Raw genomic sequence first — 18,871 nt, forward strand, 5'->3', positions numbered from 1 at the left:
TACACAAAAAAATTTTCTTACAAAAAGTATTATTAATGATAATAATAATAATTGTAATAATAATAATAATTATTATAGTAACACTGACATCTAGTAAAACAAAACAAATAAACCTTACTGAAACAATATTCAAGTTCATAATTTACAATTTCAACCGCAATTTAGCAGCGTTTTTTGGGCTAGAACCAGTTTTATTTTTAAGAAACCAAATAAACTCAAAAACGAAAACAAAAATTCAAAATTAGAAATTCCAACCGGGCAGGGTGTATAAAAGGACGCGCAAAGCTCAGTGCGTGGAGCGGGAGCGACGAGGAAACAACTCAGCAGCAGTTACCAAAAGTGGATTTACCTGACCCGTGGATTTGTTTGTTTGTGTGCCAGACCTGAGGAAGGCCCTAGCGGCCGAAACGTTGTCAGGGCACACAAATATTTTTGAAAACCGGTGTTATACAGTTCTGGATTTTTACTGCATTTTTTTGAAAAAAATTCCAATAAAAACAGGATTCACAAACAACCTTTTACTTTTTATTGCCAAGGACACTTCCAGAATGGACAGCGACTGGACGACAGTGTGGTATGGACGGCGACGCAAGCAGGCGCGCCAGCACCGGGTGCTGGGGGCAGGATGGGGTCTCGGGGGATGTGCCCGTGCATCTCCCCTCCCCTCCGCTAGGTGGGGGGGGTCTCTATCTCATAAACCTAACCGGCCTGTGCCTCCTTCGGGCCCCCCCTGCCCTACATGCTCCCAGGGTAGCTCGTATGCGAGGGTGGTGCGCCAGGGCCAGGGACCGCGACCACCAGATCGCCAACATTTCACCAGCGATGCAGTTCCGGCTAATGGTTGGCGACCGGCGACGGCCGAATTCGGTCGCTTGGTTCGGAAGGCGCACGACCTCATCAGACTGATTCACCATCAGAGCTGCATAGACCCCTATCTGGGGGCCCAACAACCAAAGTCCATCGCCAGGATGGTGGAGGTGCTGTCCACCATGATTAAGCCAGCTTGCCCCACGGCGGAGGTTCTGGAACTGATCATGGGCAACGCAAAGAACTGGGGACACACTACCTGCCAAATCTTGGGGGAACACTACCGGGCTCGTAAGCACATACTTCTGTGCGAATTGGAGGACATTATCACCCCGGATTTTGAGGCCGCCTTTGGGGTGGCGACTAAATGGGCAAAACGGAATTATCCACGAATCTCGGTGGAGACGATTGACGAGGCCAAGTACTGGTTCGAAGGTTGCTGGGAAGACCAGCTTTGTTCGGGGCGGGAAACTGAAGAGCCGGGGGAGGACGACGGTGATTCAAGTGGAGAAGGTGTGGAGATGGACGTCAACGGTGGACAAGAAGGGTCTGACCCTGCTTCACTTCAGACACCCGGACGGTCACGGGAAGAGGATTGCCCTACTCCTGCTCCAGGACGGGAACAGCAGCCAACCCCAACTGATGGCGCTAGGACATATTCCCTCCGACCGCGGAAGACAAAGGTTGGGACCGTCGGACCTGGCCGTGGGCAGCTGACCGGGGTATCCCTAACACGGGACTCCGCTGCGAGTGTTCGAGTCACTGTGCCAGGCCTGGCACCGGGAGGCCGGTCCTTGGTCCCCGTGGCTGTGACTGTCCCTAGCCCCAACCCTAACCCCAACCCTAACCCCAACCCTAACCCTAACCCTAATCCCAACCCTAACCCTAACCCTAACCCTAACCCCAACCCCAACCCTAACCCTAACCCTAACCCTAACCCAAATCCCCACCCAGCCCATACTGAGCGCAATTTATTCGAGGGGCAGGACAAACATCCTCCAGCTTTCCGTAAGGCCTCCGACAAAACTCAAAAGACGTGCCGGCCTACGCTCACTCGGGGTCAATCACCACAGCTGTCGCCTGCTTACGACCGGGCCCTGGCCACTTTCATGGAATGGTGTGCACCCGAGCGGGCGCCAGGGGATCCGCAATAGACGCACTTGCCAACAAAGACCTACCTCACAACAACGGCCGTCACGGACCCCGATTCCATTTCCAGTTTGTGTTCCACTGGGAACGTAACTTCCAAACGGGAGGCTCAATCCACCGGATTTTATTCGGACCCGTTTTCCTACCTTGGATACTTACCTCAAATTGGAGCCACGCCTCTGGTCTCTGGACCACGCCTACCTAAAGAACTTTGAAATGGACAACCTCAGCAAGCCATGTCGGTGGACGTTTTGAACCGCGGGACCTCCCTACTTGCCTGGGACACTTACCTCCAGTTGGGACCGAGCGACTGATCCTCGGACCGCGCCTACCTGTACAAGCAGTCAAAACCAACAAAGGTCTACCAATTGTCTCTTTGCATAGTTTACAGGGGCCCGCAATACCCTAACCCTAACCCTACCTGGATTTTTCAGTTACCTATAGTAAGTCAGATAAAAACCTAAGAAAATTAAAACAAAACTTTTTTTTACAAAAAAATTGATAAATTTAGGAACACAGGAGGAACAATTATAGAAAAAATGAAAAATAAAAATAACAAAAAAATTTTTTACACAAAAAAATTTTCTTACAAAAAGTATTATTAATGATAATAATAATAATTGTAATAATAATAATAATTATTATAGTAACACTGACATCTAGTAAAACAAAACAAATAAACCTTACTGAAACAATATTCAAGTTCATAATTTACAATTTCAACCGCAATTTAGCAGCGTTTTTTGGGCTAGAACCAGTTTTATTTTTAAGAAACCAAATAAACTCAAAAACGAAAACAAAAATTCAAAATTAGAAATTCCAACCGGGCAGGGTGTATAAAAGGACGCGCAAAGCTCAGTGCGTGGAGCGGGAGCGACGAGGAAACAACTCAGCAGCAGTTACCAAAAGTGGATTTACCTGACCCGTGGATTTGTTTGTTTGTGTGCCAGACCTGAGGAAGGCCCTAGCGGCCGAAACGTTGTCAGGGCACACAAATATTTTTGAAAACCGGTGTTATACAGTTCTGGATTTTTACTGCATTTTTTTGAAAAAAATTCCAATAAAAACAGGATTCACAAACAACCTTTTACTTTTTATTGCCAAGGACACTTCCAGAATGGACAGCGACTGGACGACAGTGTGGTATGGACGGCGACGCAAGCAGGCGCGCCAGCACCGGGTGCTGGGGGCAGGATGGGGTCTCGGGGGATGTGCCCGTGCATCTCCCCTCCCCTCCGCTAGGTGGGGGGGGTCTCTATCTCATAAACCTAACCGGCCTGTGCCTCCTTCGGGCCCCCCCTGCCCTACATGCTCCCAGGGTAGCTCGTATGCGAGGGTGGTGCGCCAGGGCCAGGGACCGCGACCACCAGATCGCCAACATTTCACCAGCGATGCAGTTCCGGCTAATGGTTGGCGACCGGCGACGGCCGAATTCGGTCGCTTGGTTCGGAAGGCGCACGACCTCATCAGACTGATTCACCATCAGAGCTGCATAGACCCCTATCTGGGGGCCCAACAACCAAAGTCCATCGCCAGGATGGTGGAGGTGCTGTCCACCATGATTAAGCCAGCTTGCCCCACGGCGGAGGTTCTGGAACTGATCATGGGCAACGCAAAGAACTGGGGACACACTACCTGCCAAATCTTGGGGGAACACTACCGGGCTCGTAAGCACATACTTCTGTGCGAATTGGAGGACATTATCACCCCGGATTTTGAGGCCGCCTTTGGGGTGGCGACTAAATGGGCAAAACGGAATTATCCACGAATCTCGGTGGAGACGATTGACGAGGCCAAGTACTGGTTCGAAGGTTGCTGGGAAGACCAGCTTTGTTCGGGGCGGGAAACTGAAGAGCCGGGGGAGGACGACGGTGATTCAAGTGGAGAAGGTGTGGAGATGGACGTCAACGGTGGACAAGAAGGGTCTGACCCTGCTTCACTTCAGACACCCGGACGGTCACGGGAAGAGGATTGCCCTACTCCTGCTCCAGGACGGGAACAGCAGCCAACCCCAACTGATGGCGCTAGGACATATTCCCTCCGACCGCGGAAGACAAAGGTTGGGACCGTCGGACCTGGCCGTGGGCAGCTGACCGGGGTATCCCTAACACGGGACTCCGCTGCGAGTGTTCGAGTCACTGTGCCAGGCCTGGCACCGGGAGGCCGGTCCTTGGTCCCCGTGGCTGTGACTGTCCCTAGCCCCAACCCTAACCCCAACCCTAACCCCAACCCTAACCCTAACCCTAATCCCAACCCTAACCCTAACCCTAACCCTAACCCCAACCCCAACCCTAACCCTAACCCTAACCCTAACCCAAATCCCCACCCAGCCCATACTGAGCGCAATTTATTCGAGGGGCAGGACAAACATCCTCCAGCTTTCCGTAAGGCCTCCGACAAAACTCAAAAGACGTGCCGGCCTACGCTCACTCGGGGTCAATCACCACAGCTGTCGCCTGCTTACGACCGGGCCCTGGCCACTTTCATGGAATGGTGTGCACCCGAGCGGGCGCCAGGGGATCCGCAATAGACGCACTTGCCAACAAAGACCTACCTCACAACAACGGCCGTCACGGACCCCGATTCCATTTCCAGTTTGTGTTCCACTGGGAACGTAACTTCCAAACGGGAGGCTCAATCCACCGGATTTTATTCGGACCCGTTTTCCTACCTTGGATACTTACCTCAAATTGGAGCCACGCCTCTGGTCTCTGGACCACGCCTACCTAAAGAACTTTGAAATGGACAACCTCAGCAAGCCATGTCGGTGGACGTTTTGAACCGCGGGACCTCCCTACTTGCCTGGGACACTTACCTCCAGTTGGGACCGAGCGACTGATCCTCGGACCGCGCCTACCTGTACAAGCAGTCAAAACCAACAAAGGTCTACCAATTGTCTCTTTGCATAGTTTACAGGGGCCCGCAATACCCTAACCCTAACCCTACCTGGATTTTTCAGTTACCTATAGTAAGTCAGATAAAAACCTAAGAAAATTAAAACAAAACTTTTTTTTACAAAAAAATTGATAAATTTAGGAACACAGGAGGAACAATTATAGAAAAAATGAAAAATAAAAATAACAAAAAAATTTTTTACACAAAAAAATTTTCTTACAAAAAGTATTATTAATGATAATAATAATAATTGTAATAATAATAATAATTATTATAGTAACACTGACATCTAGTAAAACAAAACAAATAAACCTTACTGAAACAATATTCAAGTTCATAATTTACAATTTCAACCGCAATTTAGCAGCGTTTTTTGGGCTAGAACCAGTTTTATTTTTAAGAAACCAAATAAACTCAAAAACGAAAACAAAAATTCAAAATTAGAAATTCCAACCGGGCAGGGTGTATAAAAGGACGCGCAAAGCTCAGTGCGTGGAGCGGGAGCGACGAGGAAACAACTCAGCAGCAGTTACCAAAAGTGGATTTACCTGACCCGTGGATTTGTTTGTTTGTGTGCCAGACCTGAGGAAGGCCCTAGCGGCCGAAACGTTGTCAGGGCACACAAATATTTTTGAAAACCGGTGTTATACAGTTCTGGATTTTTACTGCATTTTTTTGAAAAAAATTCCAATAAAAACAGGATTCACAAACAACCTTTTACTTTTTATTGCCAAGGACACTTCCAGAATGGACAGCGACTGGACGACAGTGTGGTATGGACGGCGACGCAAGCAGGCGCGCCAGCACCGGGTGCTGGGGGCAGGATGGGGTCTCGGGGGATGTGCCCGTGCATCTCCCCTCCCCTCCGCTAGGTGGGGGGGGTCTCTATCTCATAAACCTAACCGGCCTGTGCCTCCTTCGGGCCCCCCCTGCCCTACATGCTCCCAGGGTAGCTCGTATGCGAGGGTGGTGCGCCAGGGCCAGGGACCGCGACCACCAGATCGCCAACATTTCACCAGCGATGCAGTTCCGGCTAATGGTTGGCGACCGGCGACGGCCGAATTCGGTCGCTTGGTTCGGAAGGCGCACGACCTCATCAGACTGATTCACCATCAGAGCTGCATAGACCCCTATCTGGGGGCCCAACAACCAAAGTCCATCGCCAGGATGGTGGAGGTGCTGTCCACCATGATTAAGCCAGCTTGCCCCACGGCGGAGGTTCTGGAACTGATCATGGGCAACGCAAAGAACCCTAACCCTAACCCTAACCCTAACCCTAACCCTAACCCTAACCCTAACCCTAACCCTAACCCTAACCCTAACCCTCTATCTCATAACCCTAACCCTAACCCTAACCCTAACCCTAACCCTAACCCTTTTTAAGAAACCAAATAAACTCAAAAACGAAAACAAAAATTCAAAATTAGAAATTCCAACCGGGCAGGGTGTATAAAAGGACGCGCAAAGCTCAGTGCGTGGAGCGGGAGCGACGAGGAAACAACTCAGCAGCAGTTACCAAAAGTGGATTTACCTGACCCGTGGATTTGTTTGTTTGTGTGCCAGACCTGAGGAAGGCCCTAGCGGCCGAAACGTTGTCAGGGCACACAAATATTTTTTGAAAACCGGTGTTATACAGTTCTGGATTTTTACTGCATTTTTTTGAAAAAAATTCCAATAAAAACAGGATTCACAAACAACCTTTTACTTTTTATTGCCAAGGACACTTCCAGAATGGACAGCGACTGGACGACAGTGTGGTATGGACGGCGACGCAAGCAGGCGCGCCAGCACCGGGTGCTGGGGGCAGGATGGGGTCTCGGGGGATGTGCCCGTGCATCTCCCCTCCCCTCCGCTAGGTGGGGGGGGTCTCTATCTCATAACCCTAACCCTAACCCTAACCCTAACCCTAACCCTAACCCTAACAACAACCCTAACAACAACCCTAACAACAACCCTAACCCTAACAACAACCCTAACAACAACCCTAACCCTAACCCTAACCCTAACAACAACCCTAACAACAACCCTAACAACAACCCTAACAACAACCCTAACCCTAACCCTAACCCTAACCCTAACAACAACCCTAACAACAACCCTAACCCTAACCCTAACCCTAACAACAACCCTAACAACAACCCTAACAACAACCCTAACCCTAACCCTAACCCTAACCCTAACAACAACCCTAACAACAACCCTAACCCTAACCCTAACAACAACCCTAACAACAACCCTAACAACAACCCTAACCCTAACCCTAACCCTAACAACAACCCTAACAACAACCCTAACAACAACCCTAACCCTAACAACAACCCTAACAACAACCCTAACAACAACCCTAACAACAACCCTAACCCTAACCCTAACAACAACCCTAACAACAACCCTAACAACAACCCTAACCCTAACCCTAACAACAACCCTAACCCTAACCACAACCCTAACCCTAACAACAACCCTAACCCTAACAACAACCCTAACCCTAACCCTAACAACAACCCTAACCCTAACAACAACCCTAACAACAACCCTAACCCTAACCCTAACAACAACCCTAACCCTAACAACAACCCTAACAACAACCCTAACCCTAACAACAACCCTAACAACAACCCTAACAACAACCCTAACCCTAACCCTAACAACAACCCTAACCCTAACAACAACCCTAACCCTAACAACAACCCTAACAACAACCCTAACCCTAACAACAACCCTAACAACAACCCTAACAACAACCCTAACAACAACCCTAACCCTAACAACAACCCTAACCCTAACAACCCTAACCCTAACAACAACCCTAACCCTAACAACAACCCTAACAACAACCCTAACCCTAACAACAACCTTAACCCTAACCACAACCCTAACCCTAACCACAACCCTAACCCTAACAACAACCCTAACAACTTCAACCACCCAAACAACCCCCCCACCAAAAACCAAGCCCAATAACCCAAACAACAATAACCCCGCCAACAATACCAACATCAACCCCCACAACAACCACCAATAACATCAACCCCAAGAGCAAAAATCAACCTAAATAACAACCCCAACCTAAATAACAACCCCAACCTAAATAACAACCCCAACCTAAATAACAACCCCAACCTAAATAACCCCAAGAACCCCCCCCCCAACAACCCTAACTACAACAGCCACAACATCAACCCCCCCCCCCCAAAAAAATACAACCCCAACAACCGCAATAACATTAACCTCCCCAACAACATCAGCCCCAACCCCCAACATCAATAACTCTAACCCCCCAACAACTCCAATAACATTAACCCCCCCCAACAAGAACCCATCCACCCAAACAGCAACCACAAAAAAAAAACAAATATCAACGACCTTAATAACCCAAACAACAACCCCCCCCAACAACAACCACAACCACCCAAACAACAAACACAACAGATAAAACAAATAACCACCTTAATAACCAACAACAACCCCCCCAATTACATCAACCCCCCCCCCCCCCAACAACAACCCCAACAACACCCACAACAACCCAAATAACATCAACCCCAACAACCCCCCCAACAAAGACCCCAACCCAAACAACAACGCCCCCAAAGACAATAACCCCCCCCAATAGAATCCGCCCCTCCTACAACCCTAATAGAATCAACCCCTCCAACAACCCCAATAGAATCAACCCCTCCAACAACCCCAATAGAATCAATCCCCCAACAACCCCAATAGAATCAATCCCCCAACAACTACAACCCCAACCCCAACCAACAACCACCCCAACATCATCCCCCAAACAACAACCCCCCCCACATCAACCCCCAAACAACAACCACTCCCCCAACTTCAACCCCCAAACAACATCAACCCCCCCCCCCCCAACATAAACCCCATTAACATCAATCCCACCAATAACAACCCCAACACTAACAACCCCAACTACAACAACCACAACATCAACCCTTCCAACAACAAAAACCCTGATAACATCAACTACCTCAACAACCGCAATAACATCAACCCCCCCCAACAACTACCGCAATAACCACCCCAACAACCCCAATAACATCAACCCCCTCAACAACAACCTCAACCCCAACCACCCAAACAAGCACAATAAAAAAACAACCAATAACCAACATTAACAACCCCCCCAATAACAACATCTACCCCTTCCAACAGCAACAATCCCAACATCAACCCCCACAATAACAAGCCCAATAACATCAACCACCCCCCCAACAACAACGCCAACCCAAACACCCCCAAAGACATCAACCCCTCCAACAACGACCCCAATAACATCACCCCCCCAAAAAACAACCCCTACAACATCAACCACCACAACAACCCCCCCCAACAACCACAATAACATCAAGCCCCCAACAAAAACGCCGATAACGTCAAACCCCCCCCCAACAACAACCACAATTACATCAACCCCAACAACCACAACCCCCCACCAACAACAACAACCCCCATAAAATTAACCCCCAACAAATTCAACCCCCCCCAACGACCGCAATAACATCAACCCCCCCCAACAACAACCCCAACCCAAACAACCTCAACTACAACCACAACCCCCCAACAACAACCTGGATAACATCGATCCCCCAACAACCACAATAACATCAAACCACCCAACCCCCCCCCCCCCCAACAACCCCAACCACATCCCCCCCAACAACAATCCCAACCACCCAAACAACAACCCCAACCCAAACAACCCCCCAATTACCCCAACAACAACCCCAACAACAACAATCCCCAACAACCCCCCCCCAACCCCAACAACCTCCACAACCACCCCAACATCATCCACCCCAACAACAACCCCAACAACAACCCAGCCCAAAAAAACCCGACAACCCCAACCCCAACATCACCCCGCCTACAACAACCACAATAACCACAACAAAAACCCCCCCAACAAAAACAACAAATGACCACAGATGTCAAAGTGACAGGTCATTCAATCCTGTAATGGCCTTCTTGGCCACTGGAACGATGGTGGAGCTCTTGAAGCATGAGGGCACCTCACACAGCTCCAGGGAGCGATTGAATATCCGTGCATAGGTGGGTGCCAGCTGCTCAGCACAGGCTTCCAAGGAGGAGGGTGGCACGCTGTCTGGGCACGGTGCCTTCCTGATCTTTTGTCTCCGGAACACCTGGCGCACTACCTCCTCACGGATCTGGAGTACGAGCATGACCTCTGCAAAAGAGAGAGAGAGTAGGTGACAGCGGTGACGGAGGTGTGGAAAGAGCGGTTGTGAGGGGAAGGGAGTACGTAGACTGTGCTGCAGGAGGTCAAGTTGTGTGGGAGGACCGATCAAACCTGCAGTAGAACCTGTTCAGCTGGTTAGCAAGCCTTGGTCTCTCCACAGGACGGGGGGGTTCGTTTCTTGAAGCGCACGATGCTCTACAAACCTTTCCACAGTGTTGAGGGATCAGGATTGGCAGAGAGGTGTCTCTCCAGGCTCTCCCCGTAACACCTCCTGGCTTTCCTGACCTCTCGGTTCAGTGTTTCTGGTCTGCTTGAACAAGTCCCGGTCGCCGCTCTCGTAGGCCTCCGGCTTGGCTTTCCGCAGACTCCAGAGGTTCGGTGTAAACCAAGGTTTGTCGTCGTTGTACGTGCAGAAGGTCTTAATCTGCACACACAGATCCTCGCAAAAACAGATGTATGATGTGACAGTGTCAGAGAGTTCATGCAGGCCTGAAGTTGCAGCTTTGAAAACTCCCCAATCGGTGCAATCAAAGGTCCTGCCTTGACTCCACTGTCCACTTCCTCACAGTCCTCACTACAGGTTTAGAAGTTTTTAGTCTCTACCTGTAGGCCGGGACCAGATGAACTAGTTACTAGACAATGATCCGAGAGGCCTAAAGCTGCACGAGCCAGACAACAACCCCAACAACATCAAACCCCCCCCCCCACAACAACATCAAACCCCCAACAACAACCCCCCAACAACAACCCCCACCAACAACAACAACCCCCAACGACAACCTCATCATCATTCCCCCGATTAACAACCCCAACATCCACCCCCCCCCCCCAACAACCGCAACATCAACCCCCCCAACAACCGCAACCCCCCCCTAACAACCGCAACATCAACCCCCCCAACAACCCCAAACCCAACATCAACCCCCTCCCAAACAACCGCTACTTCAACCCCCCAACAACAACAACCCCAAACCCAACATCAACCACCCCAACAACAACCCCAACGAGATCAACAACCCCGCCAACGAGATCAACAACCCCGCCGACCCCGACAACGCCGACCCCGACAACGCCGACCCCGACGACGCCGACCCCGACGACGCCGACCCCGACGACGCCGACCCCGACAACGCCAACGCCAACCCCGACAACGCCAACCCCGACAACGCCAACCCCGACAACGCCAACCCCGACAACGCCAACCCCGACAACGCCAACCCCGACAACGCCAACAACGCCAACCCCCCCAACAACCCCTCCAATAACCCCCCCAACAACAACCCCCCCAAACAACCACAACAACAACCCCACCAACAACCCCAATAACGTCAACAACCCCAATAACAACCCCCTCCCAACAACAACCGCCGCAACAATAACCTCCCCAACAACAACCCCGACGACAACAACCCCAACAAACCCCCCAACAACTTCAACCACCCCAACAACAACAACCCCCCAACAACAACCTCTCGAAATATTTCATGACCACAGATGTCTGTCCGACAGGTCTGTAGTCATTTAATCCTGTAATGGCGGGCTTCTTGGCCACTGGAACGATGGTGGAGCTCTTGAAGCATGAGGGCACCTCACACAGCTCCAGGGAGCGATTGAAGATCCGTGCAAAGGTGGGTGCCAGCTGCTCAGCACAGGCTTCCAAGGAGGAGGGCGGCACGCCGTCTGGGCCCGGTGCCTTCCTGATCTTTTGTCTCCGGAACACCTGGCGCACTTCCTCCTCACGGATCTGGAGTACGAGCATGGCCTCTGCAAAAGAGAGAGAGTAGGTGACAGCGGTGACGGAGGTGTGGGGAGTATGTAGATTGTGCTGCAGGAGGTCCAGTTGTGTGAGAGGACCGATCAAACCTGCAGTAGCAGTAGAACCTGTTCAGCTGGTTAGCAAGCCTTGGTCTCTCTACAGGACGGGGGGGGTTCGTTTCTTGAAGCGCACGATGCTCTACAAACCTTTCCACAGTGTTGAGGGATCAGGATTGGCAGAGAGGTGTCTCTCCAGGCTCTCCCCGTAACACCTCCTGGCTTTCCTGACCTCTCGGTTCAGTGTTTCTGGTCTGCTTGAACAAGTCCCGGTCGCCGCTCTCGTAGGCCTCCGGCTTGGCTTTCCGCAGACTCCAGAGGTTCGGTGTAAACCAAGGTTTGTCGTCGTTGTACGTGCAGAAGGTCTTAATCTGCACACACAGATCCTCGCAAAAACAGATGTATGATGTGACAGTGTCAGAGAGTTCATGCAGGCCTGAAGTTGCAGCTTTGAAAACTCCCCAATCGGTGCAATCAAAGGTCCTGCCTTGACTCCACTGTCCACTTCCTCACAGTCCTCACTACAGGTTTAGAAGTTTTTAGTCTCTACCTGTAGGCCGGGACCAGATGAACTAGTTACTAGACAATGATCCGAGAGGCCTAAAGCTGCACGAGCCAGACAACAACCCCAACAACATCAAACCCCCCCCCCCACAACAACATCAAACCCCCAACAACAACCCCCCAACAACAACCCCCACCAACAACAACAACCCCCAACGACAACCTCATCATCATTCCCCCGATTAACAACCCCAACATCCACCCCCCCCCCCAACAACCGCAACATCAACCCCCCCAACAACCGCAACCCCCCCCTAACAACCGCAACATCAACCCCCCCAACAACCCCAAACCCAACATCAACCCCCTCCCAAACAACCGCTACTTCAACCCCCCAACAACAACAACCCCAAACCCAACATCAACCACCCCAACAACAACCCCAACGAGATCAACAACCCCGCCAACGAGATCAACAACCCCGCCGACCCCGACAACGCCGACCCCGACGACGCCGACCCCGACGACGCCGACCCCGACGACGCCGACCCCGACGACGCCGACCCCGACAACGCCGACCCCGACGACGCCGACCCCGACAACGCCAACGCCAACCCCGACAACGCCAACCCCGACAACGCCAACCCCGACAACGCCAACCCCGACAACGCCAACCCCGACAACGCCAACCCCGACAACGCCAACCCCGACAACGCCAACAACGCCAACCCCCCCAACAACCCCTCCAATAACCCCCCCAACAACAACCCCCCCAAACAACCACAACAACAACCCCACCAACAACCCCAATAACGTCAACAACCCCAATAACAACCCCCTCCCAACAACAACCGCCGCAACAATAACCTCCCCAACAACAACCCCGACGACAACAACCCCAACAAACCCCCCAACAACTTCAACCACCCCAACAACAACAACCCCCCAACAACAACCTCTCGAAATATTTCATGACCACAGATGTCTGTCCGACAGGTCTGTAGTCATTTAATCCTGTAATGGCGGGCTTCTTGGCCACTGGAACGATGGTGGAGCTCTTGAAGCATGAGGGCACCTCACACAGCTCCAGGGAGCGATTGAAGATCCGTGCAAAGGTGGGTGCCAGCTGCTCAGCACAGGCTTCCAAGGAGGAGGGCGGCACGCCGTCTGGGCCCGGTGCCTTCCTGATCTTTTGTCTCCGGAACACCTGGCGCACTTCCTCCTCACGGATCTGGAGTACGAGCATGGCCTCTGCAAAAGAGAGAGAGTAGGTGACAGCGGTGACGGAGGTGTGGGGAGTATGTAGATTGTGCTGCAGGAGGTCCAGTTGTGTGAGAGGACCGATCAAACCTGCAGTAGCAGTAGAACCTGTTCAGCTGGTTAGCAAGCCTTGGTCTCTCTACAGGACGGGGGGGGTTCGTTTCTTGAAGCGCACGATGCTCTACAAACCTTTCCACACTGTTGAGGGATCAGGATTGGCAGAGAGGTGTCTCTCCAGGCTCTCCCCGTAACACCTCCTGGCTTTCCTGACCTCTCGGTTCAGTGTTTCTGGTCTGCTTGAACAAGTCCCGGCCGCCGCTCTCGTAGGCCTCCGGCTTGGCTTTCCGCAGACTCCAGAGGTTCGGTGTAAACCAAGGTTTGTCGTTGTTGTACGTGCAGAAGGTCTTAGTCTGCACACACAGATCCTTGCAAAAACAGATGTATGACGTGACAGTGTCAGTGAGTTCATGCAGGTCTGAAGTTGCAGCTTTGAAAACTCCCCAATCGGTGCAGTAAAAGCAGGCTTAAAGTTCCTGCCTTGACTCCACTGTCCACTTCCTCACAGTCCTCACCACAGGCTTGGAGGTTTTTAGCTTCTACCTGTGGGCCGAGACCAGATGAACTAGACAGTGGTCCGAGAGGCCTAAAGCGACAGGTCTGTAGTCATTCAATCCTGTAATGGCGGGCTTCTTGGCCACTGGAACGATGGTGGAGCTCTTGAAGCATGAGGGCACCTCACACAGCTCCAGGGAGCGGTTGAAGATTCGTGCAAAGGTGGGTGCCAGCTGCTCAGCACAGGCTTTCAAGCAGGAGGGTGACACGCCGTCTGGGCCCGGTGCCTTCCTGATCTTTTGTCTCCGGAACACCTGGCGCACTTCCTCCTCACAGATCTGGAGTGCAGGCACGGCCTCTGCAAGAGAGAGAGAGAGAGAGAGAGTAGGTGACGGAGGTGTGAACAGAGCGGTTGTGAGTAGATTGTTATGTAGATTGTGCTGCAGGAGGTCAAGTTGTGTGGGAGGACCGATCAAACCTGCAGTAGAACCTGTTCAGCTGGTTAGCAAGCCTTGGGCTCTCCACAGGACAGGGGATTTGTTTCTTGAAGCGCGTGATGCTCTGCAAACCTTTCCACACTGTTGAGGGATCAGGATTGGCAGCGAGGTGTCTCTCCAAGCTCTCCCCGTAACACCTCCTGGCTTTGCTAACCTCTCGGTTCAGTGTTTCTGGTCTGCTTGAACAGGTCCCGGTCGCCGCTCCTGTAGGCCTTAGGACACAGAAAACACACAAAATAAGACAAAGAAGCAGAGAGCGACCCACGGAGGCTGCCGTCCGCGGCGCCATCTTGGTCTCACAAGACTGCTCAAGAAGTTCAACCTGCCGCGGGAACTGCTGAAGACCTTCTGCACTGCCATCATCGAGTCTGTCCTCTGCACCTCCATCACTGTCTGGTTTGGATCGGCCTCCAAACAAGACAAGCACAGACTGCAACGGACAATCAGGACTGCAGAAAAGATCATTGGAATCAACCTCCCATCTATCCAAGACTTGTACCTGTCCAGGACCAGGAAACGTGCAAGCAACATCGACAAACCCTTCTCACCCAGATTACAGTCTGTTTGAACTACTCCCCTCTGGACGGCGTTATGGAGCTCTGTACGCCAAAACCAGCAGACACAGAGACAGCTTCTTCCCCCAGGCTGTTGCTCTGATGAACTCACACCACTCTTAGAGTCTGTCATTGCTGTGCAAAAACATCCTGCTCTCCACACCTTTTGGGATTGTCTACACTGTTTGTACTATGCGTCTTCTCTCCATCCATTGCAGCCTGGTCATCCCGGAAGAGGGACCCTCCCATCTGTGGTCTCTTCTCAAGGTTTCTCATTTCCCCTCGTCCGAGTTTTGAGTTTTTCCTTGCCTTCATGGGAGTTTAAGATCGGGATGGCTGAGAATATTTGTCATTTTCACATGTCCTGAGTGTTGTTAGTCACCTAAATGTTGAACAGAGGCTGTGATCTACCGAAGTCAAATTCCTTGTTTGGCACGCTCAAATATGGCGAATAAAAATTCTTGAATCTTGAACAACTCCAACCCCCGCAACAACAACAACAACTCCAACCCCCGCAACAACAACAACAACTCCAACCCCCGCAACAACAACAACAACTCCAACCCCCGCAACAACAACAACAACAACTCCAACCCCCGCAACAACAACAACAGCACCTAGGCCTGAGCACCTAGGCCTGAGCACCTAGGCCTTAGCACCTAGGCCTTAGCACCTAGGCCTTAGCACCTAGGCCTTAGCACCTAGGCCTTAGCACCTAGGCCTTAGCACCTAGGCCTTAGCACCTAGGCCTTAGCACCTAGGCCTTAGCACCTAGGCCTTAGCACCTAGGCCTTAGCACCTAGGCCTTAGCACCTAGGCCTTAGCACCTAGGCCTTAGCACCTAGGCCTTAGCACCTAGGCCCAACAAAAATACTGAGTATGACATCACAAAAAACAGAGTATGACATCACAAATGACAAACATTACCCCACGTGCTCTTTTAAAATAACTTGGCCAATGCAAGATTTGCTGCAATTCCAAATTTCACCAAAGGATGGTGACAAATCTTAACATTCAAGATCCAAGAATTTTTATTCGCCATTTTGGGGCGTGCCAAACAAGGAATTTGACTTCGGTACATCACAGTCTCTGTTCAACATTTAGGTGACTGACAACACTCAGGACATGTGAAAATGACAAATGACAATATTCTCAGCCATCCCCTGATCTTAAACTCCCATGAGGGCAAGAAAAACTCAAAACTCCAACGAGGGGAAATGAGAAACCTTGAGATGAGACCACAGATGGGAGGGTCCCTCTTCCAGGATGACCAGGCTGCAATGGATGCAGAGAAGACACATAGTACAAACAGTTTACAACCACATGATACTTAATAGGACATATTAAACTTTATTTTAAATTAATTAATTTGTTAAGTCGTTTTAATTATGATTTTGTATAAATAGTAGGTAAACAGAAAATCCACTACACAAAATGGGCAGTTTACTTGTTTGAAAGGGAGTGGGAAGAAGACTTATTTACTTTATTTAATCTATTTTGACATGAGACCTGTACTGAATTACACGTAACACAACTTTGGATCTTTTGAATAAATGAATAAAGTCATTTAAATTATGATCTTGGATAAATACTAGGTATAAACACAAAATCTACGACACAAAATGGGCGGACTTTACTTGTTTGAAAAGGAATGGGAAGATGTAAGCCCAGTTTAATTTATTTATTGGGAAGAAATTACTTATTTAATTTATTTCCTTTATTTTTGTTCCCAGGCAAATTTGGATTTGCTGCCATTAAAAATTTCCAAAGTGAATGAAGGAATGAAGTCATTTAAATTATGATTTTGTATAAATACTAGGTATTGACACAAAAACTACGGCACAAAATGAGCAGGCTTTACTTGTTTGAAAAGGAATGGGAAGAAGACTTGATTTATTTAATGGGAACAAGTAAGACTCATTTAATTTATTTCATCTGTTTTTGTTCTCAGGCAAATTTGGATTTGCTGCTATTCCAAATTTCCTAAATGAATGAAGGACTGACTTGAGACCTGATAGGACATATTAATGAGAAAGGACACTAGGAGTTAATTGCAAGTTGCAATACTGTTGGTGGATCAAACACGGCTGTCTGCAGCCAGTGGAAGTTTTAATAGGAGGTGTTTAACATAAATAGAGGAAGAAAGGGGTACTCACTTGAGACGTCTTCGCCAACGTCCAACCATTGTAGCACCGTGGAACCTAAAGGAATAAAATAGAAGATTAGCATTTAGCCTCAAGCAACATTCCCAGATACAACTACATTTCAGCTAGGGTTAGCTACACAGCTACACATTGCTATTCCTATTGCTAAGTGAACGCTAGCTACATCGACAACTTTAGTCAAACTACACAAAAGTAAATATCTTTAAACATAATGAGTTGTATTTACCGTGTACGCTCTAGACGTTCCAGTTGCAAGCAGAAAATATATATATTTCTGTTGATAATCGTCGTGTTTCTATCCGCGGGTTTGAATCTATGACGTCATTTCCGCGGGACATGACTGCGACGTAATATTATCTAAAAGGGTAAATTAGAGTTAAATAAAGTTCTTTTTTAATCAACGCAATACAGCCGTTGACCAGGGAAAATCGTCGAAATTCGGGCATTTGTGGCTGGCAGCAGATGCCGAATTCGACGTCCGAAAACACACACACTGGCGCACGCACTCACTCGCTCGCTTGACAGGGCTACAAAAGTACTTCTTTTTAAAAACAATGAGTTGCATTTACCGTGTACGCTCTAGACGGTCCAGTTGCAAGCAGAAAATAAAACATTTCTCTTGTTAATCGTCGTGTTACTAGCCGCTCTGTGTCCCTTGGCGCCATTACTTACTCCCTGTTGAAAGCCGCGCCCACTGATTTGAATCTCTTCTTCTTCTTCTTCTTCTTCTTCTTCTTCTTCTTCTTCTTCTGGATTTGAATCTCAGCGGAAGTTCCGCCTATATACGTCATTTCCGCGGCACGACTGCGACATAACATTATCTAAAACGGTAAATAAGAGTTAAATAAAATTTTCTTTTTTAATCAACGCAATCATTTACAACCTTTGACCAGGAAGAATCGTCGAAATTCGGCGTCTGTGACGACAGTTGCGGCCATGTCCGCGTCACATGACCGTGACGTGGCAACGTCATATAGAAACCGCTGTTTTCTTTAGTAGACTTACGGGTATTATCTGTTGACACAATGGTGCAGTGTTTAGCACATCCACCTCTTGTGCATGATGTTGCATGTTCGAGGCCCGTTTCAACACTTTTTCTTTTCTCCCTTGTCTGTATGTATATACCTTAATATTCGAACAGCGAATCCACTTCCTACTTCCTTGTTGCGAGCCACGCCCACGGATTTGAATTTCGGCGGAAGTTCCGCTCAATGACGTCATGACTGCGTCACGACTGCAACGAGTCAATAACGGTGAAAAAACTCCATCAACATAATGGCGAAGTAGTTAGAGCATTCGCCTCAAGATCGAGCTGATACGAAGCCGGTCTTGGTAATTTAGTAACCCTAACCCTAACTTTTTTTCTCCCTTGTCTGTATGTATATACCTTTTATAGTTATCTTATTAAGGATATCTTATCTCAGTGTTTATTCAGACCAGACAAGTCTTTTAGTCCGC

General features: G+C 49.6%; 1 protein-coding gene across 4 annotated transcripts; it reads right to left on the reverse strand.

The window, feature by feature from the left end:
• Positions 1-13,172: 13,172 nt before the first annotated feature.
• LOC147053870 (uncharacterized) lies at positions 13,173-18,612 on the reverse strand. 4 transcript variants are annotated; one of them, XR_015066771.1, is made up of 5 exons: positions 17,983-18,612; positions 17,405-17,449; positions 15,243-15,347; positions 15,017-15,143; positions 13,173-14,906 (listed from the first exon to the last, which is right to left on the reverse strand). XR_015066771.1 is itself a non-coding variant. In XM_085917250.1 (5 exons), exons 1-5 carry the CDS (start codon positions 18,076-18,078, stop codon positions 14,648-14,650), a joined length of 435 nt encoding a protein of 144 aa, XP_085773376.1. In that variant the 5' UTR covers positions 18,079-18,612; the 3' UTR covers positions 13,173-14,647. The 4 variants fall into 4 exon arrangements, 1 of the variants encoding a protein (XP_085773376.1); XM_085917250.1 differs by lacking the exon at positions 15,243-15,347 and having other exon boundaries at positions 13,173-14,775; positions 14,849-14,906; positions 15,017-15,124; XR_015066772.1 differs by lacking the exon at positions 15,243-15,347.
• Positions 18,613-18,871: the final 259 nt, after the last annotated feature.

The sequence above is a fragment of the Syngnathus leptorhynchus genome, chromosome 7, assembly GCF_054491065.1.
Source record: "Syngnathus leptorhynchus isolate UIUO chromosome 7, UIUO_Slep, whole genome shotgun sequence".
Classification (NCBI taxonomy): Eukaryota; Metazoa; Chordata; class Actinopteri; order Syngnathiformes; family Syngnathidae; genus Syngnathus; species Syngnathus leptorhynchus.

Bases quoted from the DNA above. Each gene is read 5' to 3' on its own strand.
- LOC147053870 (XM_085917250.1), bottom strand. From the start codon at position 18,078: ATGGCGCCAAGGGACACAGAGCGGCTAGTAACACGACGATTAACAAGA. The intron at 17,450-17,982 runs GTAAATGCAACT...TTATTCCTTTAG, and splicing joins GACCGTCTAGAGCGTACACG to GTTCCACGGTGCTACAATGG. The intron at 14,776-14,848 runs GTTAGCAAAGCC...ATCCCTCAACAG, and splicing joins CAGAAACACTGAACCGAGAG to TGTGGAAAGGTTTGCAGAGC.